This window comes from Hetaerina americana, unplaced genomic scaffold (assembly GCF_022747635.1).
Source record: "Hetaerina americana unplaced genomic scaffold, ioHetAmer1.1.p SCAF_54, whole genome shotgun sequence".
Lineage (NCBI taxonomy): Eukaryota > Metazoa > Arthropoda > Insecta > Odonata > Calopterygidae > Hetaerina > Hetaerina americana.
The window spans coordinates 1,134,698-1,149,538 of record NW_027287139.1 but is presented as its reverse complement, the minus strand read 5'-3'; the positions used below and the strand labels follow the sequence as shown (position 1 = coordinate 1,149,538).

Below are 14,841 nucleotides of genomic sequence, written 5' to 3'. Positions count from 1 at the left end.
GTTAATGACAGTAGTAAACTGAGTAAACCTGTTGAGCGTTTCAAATCACTAGCGTGTGCTGACGTAACCTCTAGTTCATTGAAACGCCGCAATAAAGAGCGGAAAGCGACACCCCGACACGAAATTTAGTACTAGCATCCGTCGGCAAGGTGACACCCCACCCCTTTTCTTTATTCCGGGAGAAGGGGGTGAGACTACTCCTAGTTGGGAAACCCTCTCGAAGGTGGCGGGGCATAAGGTCCATAGAGGAGGCGACTGGTGACACGGGTCAGCTGTGCAAATTTTGCGTGGGAATTATCAACATTTAACAGAGGCACTGTCGGTTTTGCTTTTTTTTAATACTGTCTGAAGCAGAGTGTCCTCGTACCGTTCAGATTTGAAATCTTGGAGTAGTTTAAGGGACTGGGACGGTGAATTGATTTATATTAATTCAATCGGTGCCGTACATAGATTTTATGTTGTCGGTTTTTGAATTCACTAGATTATAACCTAGTGATTGATTTAAAAAGCTATATGCAAAAAATCAAAGTTGAAGAATTGATCCAGTTGATATAGAGGCGAAGATGAAAATGCGTCGTATTCGTCCATGCGCAGTTAGAGGTTGCAAACCTCCTGATTTGAAACGGTTTTCGTTCCCCAGGACAGTTGAGTGGTAAGTAATTTTTAAATATTTTTCTTGCTCGTCATTTAGGAAAATTGAAAGGCGATTGTTTATATAATGTTCCAAACAATACTACGTCATCCTCCCGTTAGTATTGTGTTATTACTAGATCGAATGCCTCGGTTATGAAGTTGAGGTCAAGGTATACTTCATGAACCGATGAACATTTTTCGTAATTCGTTCCCTTACGAGAAGGAAAAGATAATGTCGTTCGAGTTAGGTCCCCTTCATATTAAAATCATTTTAATTCATGATCTGATTGGCTGTCGTAACTTTCGTTTGATGGCTAGAAGGCCTTAAGCTTTACTAAAATCGACTTCAAATACAATTTCTCTCTTTCCTGCAAATATAAATATTTTGAGAAATATCGAAGCTAATCGCGTCCATGATTGGAGGAAATGCAGTTTCGTAAAATTCTACCCATTAACCTGAGGTTAACGAGTTGGAAAACACGGTCCATTGGCCGCAACCCTTGCCAAAAATTTCGGACCTAGTGTTTTGTGGTGAAGATGAGTATCCAGATCTGTGATCAGGTTTATAGTGCCACGATTGATCAAAATGATCTTCTATTTCGGTTTTATTGTAGAATAATGTGGGTCTCTGTGGTTCAGGGGGTAGAGGGATGGACTACTAACCAAAGGGTCCCGGGTTCGATTCCCGGCAAGTCTGTGGGCACCTGCAGCTCCACCCAAGCTATGTGATTATTCGGGTACCAGATCTTCCTGGGAAACCATAACCGGCACAGGGAAAGGAACTGACACCCCCACCCTGATGCGTGAATTTCACACGCCGTATAGGGCTTAGTACTGGGTGAACTCTGCCATCATCAACCAAGACGGCCCTTACTTTGAGTTGATTACTGTGTTTATAATTGTATGTGGAATAATATTACTTGTTACTTCATAATCTGTTATCTCATCATATGTGTATACTGGGCGATTTAATTTTGTGAGTAAAATAGATCATCACCTTATTTTTATGCATGAAATGCTTGGAGAATTGTCCGGTTTGTTCCTTGAATTGGAAAAGAATGATCAAGCTTTAGCTGGTTAATCAGCCTAAGAAATGGTTACTCTAATTGCTGAGCACATTAGAAAATCAATGTGTTAGCCATGGAGTGACTATTAATGTAAATGAAAGATAAGGCATGAGGTTGTCAAGGAAAAGGAGGTTTAGTTGGGTGCTTTTAATTGTTTATATTGTTAAAAAGTCCGATGTAAAGACCAAAGTGTGCTGTATTCGATGGTTTCTGGCCTAACTTTGTGGAAGTTCATGTTCATTAAATGAAGAACACAATGTGTTTTTCTTCTTCTTTATTTCCATACTACAAGTTTCAATGCTTAGGCATCATCATCAGGTGCTAATTAGCCAAGTTGCCGTCCATTTATATATATACCATTCTTGTGGAAGTAAGGGTTGGGTGAGAGAGAGGGAAGGAGAGGGGGTAGAAGAGGAGGGGTTGTGATCGGGGTTGATGGGAAGGAGGAGAGGGGTGTTAAGCTTCAAAGTGCTGGGGCCGAACCACCCTTCCTCAATGAGTTTATGTCACTACTGAGATTGTGTGTTGAACAAAACTATTTCCAGTTCAACAATGAATACTACAGACAAGTGGAAGGCTTAGCAATGGGGTCTCCTTTATCACCACTCCTTCCTGACCTTTACATGAACAACTTTGAAGGAAAACTACTCAGCAGTCCCTCAATTTTTACAAAGAACATTCACCCTTGGTTTCGTTACGTAGATGATATCTTTGCTATATGGATGCGCTGAAAGACGATTTTGTGAGAACCTTAAATAACCAATGCAAGGCAATCAATTTCGCATGTTAGAAAGAACATAATGGGAAACTCAATTTTCTAGATATCATCGTGTTGAAAAAGGAATGGGGTTTTGAATTTGCAATTTTTCTTGAAGGAACCACCACAGACCGCATCATCCTCTTCAACTCTTGCCATCACATATCTCAAAAGTTATCCACTTTTCATTTCCTGCTAAATAGACTGCTGGACATGCCTCTCTCTAAAAGTAATTCTGTTCAAGAACTAAAGACGATAAAAGATATTGTAGTAAAATATGGGTACAAAGAAGATTTAATAGAAAAAATATTGCACGGAAAAAGTTCCTTCAGAACAAACAATCTTTTGTTGAAACCAGTTAATATGGATGTGAAAGATAAAAAATGCTGTAGACTGCCTTATTATGGATTGATTTCATGAAAGACAGCCAATCTCTTCTCCAGGGAACAATATCAGATAGCTTTTTACTATGTGAACAACCTAAAATCATTCCTGAATACACGAAGTGGATAAACAAAACAAAGGTGGCATTTATATGGTAACTTGTGAGGACTGCAGTGACCAAACGGGGAGATTAGTAAAAACAGGAGCGGAGGAACATAAATGCTGTTTTAGGAAATGTGACCTCGTGCAGTCTCACTTTGCCAAGCATCTATGGGAAGAAAATCATGGTAGCGATTTCAACCTGGAGCTGATACACCAAATGGACAAAGGAAGGAGGATGGACGAGTAGGAAGAGCTGGAAATCAGAAAGAATTTGAAAAAGGGTCATTTGGTTCAACGAATAATTGTTTGAACTCCTCTCCCCAATCCTGGAAGCATCCCTTTTCTTCATGGAAAGACCTAACACCCCCCCCCCTTCCCGCTGTGACCCCCGCTAATCACCTTTCCTGATGCTTAACATCCCTCTCCTCCTTCCCATCAACGCCGATCAGAACCCTTCCTCTTTCCCCCCTCGCCTTCCCCTCTGTCACTCACCCCATCCCCCACAAGAATGTTGTATAAATGGACCGCAACTTGGCTGATTTGTACCTGATGATGACACCTAAGCGTTGAAACTAAAAGTACCAAAATAAAGAACTGTGAAAAAATACATTGTGTTCATCATTTAATGCCAAAGTGCTGTTTTCAGATTAATGTGAAATAAGTTAATAGTTAAGCATTAAAATAGGAGGGCAAAAAGTAGTGGAATAAAAGCGAGTGGAACACCTAACCCACCTAGAGTAGTATCAAAGAAGTTAAGATGTAAGAACAAGAATTGCATTAGGCAAAGAAGCTTGTGGTGGAGTTGAGTGAGAAGTCTGAATAAACAATGCTGGTTGCCATTGATCATGGCCGCATGCATATTAATTAAGTTCATTTTGATCCTCAACAAAATGCTTGGACCATTGGAATTAATCCTTAATTCTGTTCAAAAGCTGAAGATCCAAGATTCTAGACAACATCCCTTAATCTTCTCTCCTTATAAATTTGAATGTCTAATTTTACTGAGCCTTCAAGGGTTTGGCCAAACCCTGCAACATCAATGGATAATATTCTTACTAACAATTATTTAAAAGTTCCCAAAACAGATGTATAGGTCGCATATTTCCAATCACTTGCTATTACTTTTATTCAAATCATAACTTTGAAATTAATGAGATTCGTTCTTAATGGAAATATGGCTACATTATGTGAATGTGGAATTTTCATGATTATTTTAATATCCATTCTCATCAGAAATTGCGCTGATACCACCAGTGTGTTAGGTAACTAGGGCTTCAATTTTTTAAATATAATCTGTTAATTACCTCTACGGTTCAAATAATTATTCCAAAAGGATTTTGGGAATTTTTTGACCAATTTATAATATTTTGAGAATTATCGGACAAATTTGCCATCAATGAAAGTTAAGTGGAAAGAAAATTTGATTTCTCAGGACCAATAAGGACTAGAGATCTGTCTCCTTTTTGTTTTCAAGCTGTTCAAGTGCACTTTCTCTCTCTCAACTTATGGAACAGAACGTTAAATATATCCGGGTCAGGGCAAATGATTTTTACACTTTGAAATTTCTTGGATTGTAATGTTTATTAGTGGATGATGCCATTAACAGTTACTGTTGTGGCATCTCCTGTAGTTTCTTTGAGTAATTGAGTATTACGTAAAGACTGAGCAAGATTAGTATTTGGATTAGAAGTTTTATTTCCTTAAAAGTTTCACATTTTTTTAAATGTTTAAAGAGGGTTGAAACAGTTGAAACGACTTTTCCATTGTGTCCCTATTTGGTTATTCCTTTTATAATTTTATCTTTGCTCTTTGATGAATACAGTGCCTTCCTTTAATATATGTATACATTAGTTTTGTCAGTGGATAGTGGATCCTTCCTTAACTAGCATAATTTGTTCCAAAATCTTATTTGTAATGCTAAACGCTTGTTAAGTGGAACTGTTTTTTCCATGTAAATTAATGTAAAATATGATGTGTTCCATGCCAAAAAATAATTAAAAAAATTTATATGCCAGGCTTATTAAAAGGAAATAATCCATGCATTAGTATGGATAGTAAATCATCTATTCAACTATTGTGGAATGAATCAGACTTTAACCTACCAATCAATTATGATAATCTACATAAAGCTGCCGTTTATAGAAAGGACCAGAGGATTACTAGGCACACAACATAGCGTTGCACTTTGAGATGGCCTGTTATAATGTTCTTCAATACTATTGATATTAGCTCTTTAGCTTCAAACATTATTTATTATGAAAACAATAAAATTATGCCTAAAAACAAACCAGCGATGTAAATTTATGCAACAGCTGAGTGAAGAGCGTGCCAGACCAGTCATTGAGATCAGACTTCAAAATGTGCAAGTGGCACACGCTTAGCACACTAAAATGGCGATAGAATGTGATTGGGCACCATTTTGTTTCTCTGGCTGATCCAAGTAATGAATAAGCCAATGGCGCATCTGGTAGAATTAAATTTACTGGTTCTTTTCATATTTGTATTACTCATACGACTGGAAAAAGAAGGAAAACGAGGGAAAATTTGTTGAGTGTCTACAGTGTATTGAACTGTAAACATCTATTTATAGCAATTTATTGTGGGGTTGATTGTTAAGTATGACCCTTCACTTATTTCAATGGATAATAAACAAGTAACAACATTTCTTAAATCATAGTTATGTATTTTGTATGGTGGGTATCCCAGATGCAGCTGAGATGTTGTAAGCTTTATAAGCTTATAATATTGAGAAAAAATAGTAAATATATATGTTCTTAGTATTTTTACAAGCAAAAAAACTTAACTAATGGCAATTTGAAGGTTTGGGGTGGAATATAAATTTTTCATCTGTTTCATACAAATTTGCTGTTATGGGCAGTGTAGTGGGCAGTAGTGTTGCGTTATGTTACATGGTTAGGAATACAATGGTTAAGTTAGAGAGACTAACTATCCATCATTAAATAGATACCAAATTATTGCTATGTATATATTAGAATGCCGAAAATTTCGAGTTTGCACTTACCTCTCCCAAAAAGGAGAAGGGGAGTGTATATAGCATGTCGTGTGGTGTCGCTGATATCAATGTTGACTGCACCTTAATATTATATCCATTTATAATTATTAATATTATTATTGTATGTGTGTATTTGTCTTTTTCAAATCTCCCCATCAGTATTACTTACTTGTTCACATCATGGCCTTCACACATTTAGAAAAAAATTGGCAAGTGCTTAAACAATTAGATATGATGCGATACACTGTTATACTTTGAGGTTGTGATTTTTATATGCATAAAACTGGGAAATTCCTTCCGTAGGAGCAGCGCAAAGCAAAAGGTGATTTTCTTGAGATTTCTTGGATAGGAATAAATTTGGATTGTTATAATATGTATTGTTTTAAAAAAATTGATGCAAATTTACCCTTCCTAAATAATTTACAAATGGGAGATGCAGGAGGGACTGAATTCAACAAATTGTCAACAAGTTCTCTTCCTTTCATGTGCTGCTCCAAGGGCAGAGAAGTGGAGGGCGGCATGTGCGAATCCAAAACTGTATGAAGTGTCAGCAGAGAAGCTGCACACTCGATTTAGCTTATGCAAGAAGCACTTTGCTCGACATCAGTTCACAACTCACCTCATGGAGAAACTTAATCTTAAGACTGTACCTCTGCTCTTTCTGCCGCCAAAAGAATCCCTTGACTCTACATCTGGCACGTCTGGAGATGGCGTTGTGGCGCCTCAAAGTGCACGGGAGAAAGATGTGATATTACCTCCGGTAGAGAGGGTTGACACTGAGGACTCGACTGTTGCCAAAGATTCAGAAAGTAATTTAAATGCCTGTGAGGGTTTGAAGGAGGATTTAAATGAGGCCACTCCATCCATGTTATACGGTGAGTTATCCAGTGATCAAGATGTGCCTGTTGCAGAAGTGAGTGAGATCTCTCATTGGGAAACGGTAGAAACAAAGGAATGTGCAGTGAATAAGGAATCTGTGGAAACTAGAGAAGCCATGGTTCCAGTCGGAAGTATTGTGCCCCTTAATGACTATTATAGATACACATTATGCCGTCTGTGTTTCTGCTTCAGTGATAGCCTATTCAACATTTTTGAGGAGGTGAAGAAGTATGGATTTGTGGTCAGTGATGCAATTGAAGATTTACTTGGTTTCAAGGTGAGTGTTTTCCAAGATGACATCCCTATAGCTACATGTATGTTCATAAACTTACTGGCCTGGATTCCATCCATGTTACTGTTAAGGTACATGATGAATATCTCCAATGATGGGCCTGCATTTGATATGTCGTGTATTTACCAATGAAATTCCTTCAATCTTTAGTTAGAAATTTGAAACTAAGTATAAGTTGGATAAGGAAACAAAGTGAATACTTGTAATCCACGATTTATATACATTCTTGCGGCCTAGGTTTCAACTTTAGGTGTCATTTTCAGGTGGCATGCATGAGGATTGCCTTATCCATGCATACATGTTCCCGGGGGGAGGGAGGGCCGTGTGTGAGTGGATGGGAAATGAGTTCGGGAAGAGGAGCACTTAATGCCCATTGATTCATTCTCCAGAAATGTCCATTACTTGTGCTTGATGTGCCGATCTTGGCATGACTCTTCTTGTGTGTGGCTGAAATTTGAGGGTCTCCATGTGAGGGGTTCCAGGGGAATGGAAAGCGAGGGGGAGTGGAAGAGGACACAGTGGCTAGCAGTGATTTGCTTCCCCAACCCCTAAACCCCCTCCCCCCCTACTCTGACTGCCATGAGATTGAACCCCGCCCATCTTTCCCTTCCCTCCTGACTCACCCTCACACTCCACTCCTTTTGGTTCTCCAACCCCACGCCTCCTTCCTCCCCACTCAGGGTTAATTGTCTCTTCATTGAACCTGATTTATCTGCGACATGAAGGTGACAAAAAGTGTTGACCCCTGGGTAGTGAGAATTAAAACAATTGTTCTCTTTTTTCCCCTGTCCAATCATGGAAAGTTTCAACAAAATTAAGACCATAAGTGTACTTTTTGCAACTGATCTTTTTTCTGTCATACAGACCCTTTGAGTTGGCTTCTAGTTTGTTCAAATTCTAGGGGCCATTTCTCAGAACTACAAGTTGATTTACAATTCCCCTGAAAATAAGGTTGAATGCAATTAAAAACTGTGAAATTCACATATTATTTAATGTATCAAAACGTGGGCTGGTGCTGAATCATTTTTTGGCCAAGGTGAAAGTCTTTTTGCCATTTTTGGCTCCTTTGTTAAATAAATAAAGTAGACTCTGTGAGTTCAAATAACGAGGAGTTGTAAACTGACTTGCAAATTTGAGAGATGGGCTCCTGGCAACCAGAAGTTATTGCAGCAGCATTTTCATCGCAATATTTATGAAATATTTTGTGTGTATTTAGGTAAATGCCATTTCTATGATTTTTGATTTTTCATGTTTTTAAGCCATTCCACTGCATGCCATGGGTGATGTCTGTGTGTTTCTCTTTTACAGCTAGGTGTAAGTCCATTGGTGCTACATATGTCAAATTTGCATCCATCTTTGGAAATAGCAACACTTGTAAACGATAATTAAACATTTAATTACCCATTAAAACAAAAATAGGCATTAGAGTTTGATTGAATCATTATTGAATGGGCCAAAAGAAGAACTTCGATATAGGCTTGCTGATGGTGGGGTCATCCGGCGACCCATTGGGTCAAAATAGTGATACTTTAGGAAGCATTGGCATCAGACCAGATGATGACGTTCAATGTCAAAACCTGGGTCGTGTTTTTTTAAAATAAAGTGTGTGGAATTACAAAGTAAATTATTTCATTTCATTTCAATAGAATTTAATAAATTGTGATGCATAAAGATATCACTATTGAAGGAGTTAGCCCATTAAAAACTTATCATAAAATTAGTGGAGTTTTACAAAAAGGGTGCAGTGGAAAGGAGATGGAGTTAAAATAGTTGAAATTTATTTGTTAGAATTTGTAGGGGACTTAATAATATTTTCTTAACTCTTTCAGGTGTCAAAAACGGATGAGTATCCACAGTTCGTATGTTCTAGCTGCCTTGTGAAATTAAGTGAATTCAAGGGATTCAAAGATGCATTGTGCAAACAAAGGGAAACATTTGAGAAAGCCCTGCATAAACTGAGGAAAAGTAGAAGTGAAGATGAGAATGACGTGAGTCTGGTTGAATGTAAACCGGACATACTGTTGAATGAAGACTTGGAGAAACCCAAGGATGATGGAAGTGAGAAACCCATGAGTGATTTGGAGGAGAATGCTGAGCAGGACTTCGCTGTGGACTCTTCTGAGGTAAATGGAAACACTTGACTATTCAAAGGACATATATAATGATGACTTAGTTCTGGTACAAGATTCTCAGCACAACTTGTATCGAGAGAGAGCCATTGATATGAAGTAAGTACCTGGTTTGGAACCAATATGCCAGCAGGAATTTGAATTTTTGTTCCCTTAGCACTCCATGGCTGAGACCGAAGTGGTTATGGCCAATTCCAAGCGAAAGATACTTCAATTTTTATTCATTGCGTACATAACCATTTGTCAATGGTCATTATTGAGAAAATTAAAAAAAATCCTCATGTGTTGGATTGTGTGTCATAATTTTACTTAACTTTGGTCTTCAATAATGTAATGACTAGCAATGTCATCGGATGGCTGAATGATTTATGGATGTATATTATATGAATATTTATATTGTGAATAACTTGCCAAGTTCAGTAAACCCTTTGCCAAAGTGGACCATGGGGTCTAGGGAAATATAGAAAATCCAGACCACCTTGGGAATTGATGTACCCCAGGGAACATTTTTCCTGCTATACTTATGAGCCCTCTATCACCAAATACTTCTGATTAGTCCATACAATGGATTCAATTCCCTATAAGGTGGAAAGAACCCATTCAAATATGAAATACTCTTGTAAAACATAATGCAGACTTTCCTCCAAAATTAAGTTTTAATTAATTATGAACTGTGATGTAAAGAATGGCCATGTGTAGTCGGTGGTGCATTCCATTTATTTTTTCTATTGTTGTGTATTGAGTAAACCAAGAAAGTTTTTAGTAAATGGGAGGGTAAATTTAGAAAAATGTTGCCAGTTTTATTTTGTAGTTTTGGTTGTAATGGCTCAATGTATAGTTGCCTCTGTCTTGTACTACGCTTGTTACTGTTGTCCTCAACAACACTGTACTCTTGAAGGGGTCGGCCATCTAGCAAAGGGTGTCCCAAATGTTGAGGGCCCTAGCGAAGGGCACTCCAGCTCAAAGGGTGCGAGTGATGTACTCTTTTGTGCACTTCTCATAGGGCTCACGGCCAACTTTTAAGAATCTAGGAGTATATGAGAAATATTTAATTAATAGGTATGAAATAGGAAATATTTTAGTTCTATTCTCGAAGAAAAATTCATTTAAAAAGGTAAAACCTAAAACTAAAAAGATAATCTGATGGTTTAAAGGACTGCTCCCTAGTTATTCTATCCGAAAATATGCTACTCTAGCTTGCAAACTATATAATTCTAATAGAATAAAATGATTAATTTGAACTAATTCCAAAATTGAGTTGAATTAATGATACTAAACCATGAAGTGTAAATGAAAAGTTTGATCGCCTAAAATAGTCCATTCAGCAACTTCAGGAAAACATTGATGTTCTTTGTTCTTTTATTTTTTGAGAAGAAAGCTGCCAAACATGGCTCTAGTGTATATGTTAGGAACCTTTGTAGCTCCCTTCAAAAGACACATGATTGCACACTTGAACCAAATGCACATCTACCCTCTGTTTGACATACTACTTTCTATGTTACTATCAGCTGTTAAATTATATTTATATGTACAATTTGTTGATATTACGAAAATGTTCAACAGTACTACAGATGATGGTTTATTGATGTGGCAACATGATTTGGTGAGTGGCAATTCAATTCCAATGAATTTCAATGCCAATAGCAGATGCCTACAAATATATTTTTGCTTCCACAGATGAATATAGTCGATGGAGTTAATCAGCTGTTGACAAATGAGTATTGCCGTGAGTTATATTTTTGTATTTTTCGTGATGGGCCATTGCCATGAAAATGAGTGATTTAGAATGTTCATTCTTTAGTGCTTATTAAAAAGTACTTTTACCTTAACAATTCTGACAGCATCAAGTTTATATTTCATAGCTAGGGAAAAAATTATTATAGATTTCTGAGAACTCAGGTAAACCATACATTTGTCAATTTTTTAAGGTGTTGAGAGGTTTATTATCTGCCTCAGTCTTAAAGGTTATAGATATTTTCCTGCAGCAAGAATCTTCTCCTTGTAGCTACAACTAGTATAATTGCTGTAAAGTGTAGACTCCCTTTTTATCCCGCTGTTTTGGCCATGAATCTTGAGTAGCTTGCATATTTTCTGTCAATGCTCCTCAGCACAGGCCCATTTCATCTACATTTAGATATGAAATAACTGTAAATCATATTCAGTCATCGGTGCTTGCAATTTTTCCACAAATATTTCACTGTTTTTATCTCAGTCCCACTTATGCTGCAGTCTGAATGAGCAGTTGTTTACTGTACTCAAATGTCATAGTCGTGATCAGGTTTTAAGGTCTATTGTGTCATTGTATTAAGTTTTTATTTTTTGCTACCTGAAATAATCATATAAAAATGAATTTTATCTTCAAATGTTTGGAGGAATTTTATGATTGATGTGGATAATAAAAACTAGGCTATATGTGCACTATGCTTTAAACTTATAATGCATGGCTCATCAAAATCTGCTTGAAATCTGAGAAAAAATTTCACAATTTACCAGTGTGGAGGAAAGCCTGCTGTCAAATCATATAAACCGAGCCACAATAATTAAGTAAAGTTTGGTTAGGTAATTTGGTTGGGTAGTTTGAGCATTTTGATTGTTTGTAATGTGCCAGAGTTTCGATTATGTTGCTTTTATTTTTCATACCTTTTTCAAATGGTCAAGTAAAAATATTAATGTAAATATAATTAGATAGCTCTGTTCAAATTTTCCAGTAGGTATGAAAATATTTCTTTCATAAGATTAAGCACATATTCCAAAAGCTGAGTTTCGAAGAAAAAAATTGTAACGAGGGGAGAAAGTTGATAAAAATGGCAAGTCAGTTGGTTAACTCTTGGCTCTCAGATTTTTTCAGCCGGTACGGTACCGGTAGCCCACTCTGATTAGTTCCCAGATTGAAGGATGAAAAATGCTTGTAGAATGCATACGTCATTCAAATGTGGAATGTATTACATTTGATAATCTACATTAATTATCAAATTAAGTTGTAGGTGACAAAAAAATACATTCACATGTGTATCAATAAAACATGAAAATGCATCCTAAAATGTTCAATAGGCAGCGAGTCCATCGCTTTCAGAAAATTAGGAAAAGTATGAATAAATAAGAAATTTTAAAATGTAATCATTGTGAAGCAAAATACTTGTGACATATGAGGTAATGGCCAAATCAATATTATTTGCCAGCTGAAATGGTTGAAACAATTTTTCCACCCTTGATAATTGAGAAAAACAAGCTGGAACCATTAAAAGCTAGTCCCTGGGCATCATGCAGTATAATTGCTGGCTAAGAAATAGCATTTAAATATGTTTATGGAAGGTTTAATTGATCCTCAAGCATGAATTGTACTGGTTGTTTGCTGGCCTTAACTAAGTTTGTGTTAGTTTCAGGAAAATTCTGAATCTGATGATGTTGCTTCGGAATTTGAAGACTCTGCAGGGGAAGAATTGCTTGAACCTGAGGACGTACCTAAAAGCAGTTCCGAAGTGAAAGATATAGTTCTTCAGGAAGAGTACAAGTGCCATGAGTGTGGGGAAGTGTTCAAGTTCATAAATCTCCTAAGGAAGCATAACAAGGAGCATCGGAAAACATGGCCAGTTAAATGCCAGTATTGTGAGAAGAGGTATACATACATATATGGCTTGAGAGAACTGTTTTGTAATTCTAATTTTTAGTTTTGAATTCCATACAATTTTATATAGTTAAGGTTAGATACCAGGGTGTCTAACTATATGGGAATTCCAGGAAAACCTAATAATTGGATTTTACAGGAAAAACTACGGAATTATAACATAAAGTCTGAAATTAATGCTAAAAAGTCTTGCGTTTCGGTGTTCTTTCCTGCCATGCTCTTAGGTTTCAGATTTCCTGCATACAACCATAAATGTTCTTTAATAAATAAGTGCCTTTATCTTGACTTCAAACTACCATAATAAAGAAAAGATAGTAACAATTTTCCACTAGATAAGTTTAATAGTATGGCCAAGTTTCAATGCATTACATCATGTTCAGGTAAAGACGTATTCGTCATCATCTGAAGATGATGTAATAAATCTAAACCTGGTCGTACTATTCAACTTATCTAGTGGAAAATGATTGCCATCTTTTTTTACTATGTTCGAATTCCACCACATCATGCCTGAAACGACTCAATTAGTTCAAACTACCATCTTCAACCCTATTCACCTTGTACTATGGCATGTGCAAGCATCGTAGGGACTAAGATACATAATGCTTTTCCCTGAGTCATGACATGAAAGTGTGTCCATGGCATGCTCTATATGTTCAGAGACTGCATGGTGCTTGCTTTAGCATTGCTCTGCCAAGTCTGTTATCCCTGATTGCGGTGCGGTCTAAATGAGTGAAATGTAAAATTGAGCTGATTTTAATCTTTTTTTTCAGGTTCAAGACATTAATGGACCTCAATAGTCATATAATCATGCACTCAAACTACAAACCGTATGAGTGTGAACACTGTGGCTTGCGGTGTCGTGCCAAGTCAACTCTGGCTCGGCACAAGCTGACTCACTCAGACGACAAACCCTTCCTGTGTTCCACGTGCGGGATGAACTTTCGGGAACGGATTCTTCTGAGGAATCACCTTAGAATACACTCAAATATTAAATGCTACAAATGTGAGGAATGTGGTAAGGAGTTCCGTAATGGTTCCAGGCTGCGATCCCATTATGATTCGCACCTAAAGGAGAGTCCATATGTTTGCGGGGAGTGTGGGAAGTCGTTTAGGAAGGGGAAGTCTCTCAGTTGGCATTTAATGTGTGTTCACTCAGGGGAAAAACTGTTCCAATGCAAACTCTGTGATAAGAGGTTTAGTTTGAAGGTTTACTTGAATAACCACATGAAAGTTCATCTGAAACATTCCCTGAACCATTGAGCTCCAGGATATTGCTGAACATTTGATGTTTTGCATAGTTTTTAAAATTCAGCAGATTGCTTCTGTTACTCTCCATTCCATCCTATCTTTTAAATTGGTGTTTTTGGGCAAACGTGTGCATAATGGGATTGCCCAAGGTACAGTGGTCACCACTTATGAACATTTGGCAATGGGATAAGTATCAGCATTTCCATGTTTGCATCAATCTAAGAAGAGTAAGGGAAAAGCTGAAAGCAAGAGAAACTCATTTCAGTTCTTCAAAATTATGAGGTTTTAGTTGCTAAATTCTCAAAAGATATTTAATTCATGGGTGACACCTAAGTGATGTTAGAATGAATTGTTTTTGTAATAATGATATAGTAATAACTAATATATTAATATTCAAGTTTTGTTAAATACTGTTTTTCTCTAATCTGACTACCAAATTCAAATCTTATATTATGCCTTTTCTGGTGCATCTTTTAATTTTCCCAACCAACTTTTATAGAGGGCTGAAATTGGTAAGTACAAAAACATTTATCAATGAAAAATATATCTCAAAAAACAAGTATTTTAACATGTTCAAGGTCAAACGATTCCTCCTCTTATCATAAATTACGCCAGCCAGCCAAACAGCATGAGATACACAATGAAGCACTTGCTCCAGGAAATCTGCAGGGGCCCCTGTAAAGTAATGACTCCTTTGAGGTTAGTACCATAG

At 37.0% G+C, this 14,841-nt stretch overlaps 1 protein-coding gene across 1 annotated transcript; it reads left to right on the top strand.

The window, feature by feature from the left end:
• Positions 1 to 246: 246 nt before the first annotated feature.
• On the top strand, positions 247 to 14,502 carry LOC139694754 (zinc finger protein 595-like). The gene is made up of 5 exons (XM_071593258.1): positions 247 to 652; positions 6,455 to 7,112; positions 8,957 to 9,250; positions 12,634 to 12,872; positions 13,652 to 14,502. The coding sequence occupies exons 1-5, from the start codon at positions 564 to 566 to the stop codon at positions 14,139 to 14,141; spliced, it is 1,770 nt and encodes a 589-aa protein (XP_071449359.1). The 5' UTR covers positions 247 to 563; the 3' UTR covers positions 14,142 to 14,502.
• The last annotated feature ends 339 nt before the right edge of the window (positions 14,503 to 14,841 follow it).

Excerpts from the sequence above, each read along its gene's own strand:
- LOC139694754 (XM_071593258.1), top strand. The coding sequence starts at position 564 with ATGAAAATGCGTCGTATTCGTCCATGCGCAGTTAGAGGTTGCAAACCT. Across the intron at positions 9,251-12,633 it reads TCGCTGTGGACTCTTCTGAG|TTTCAGGAAAATTCTGAATC; the intron begins GTAAATGGAAAC and ends AGTTTGTGTTAG. Across the intron at positions 12,873-13,651 it reads TGCCAGTATTGTGAGAAGAG|GTTCAAGACATTAATGGACC; the intron begins GTATACATACAT and ends CTTTTTTTTCAG.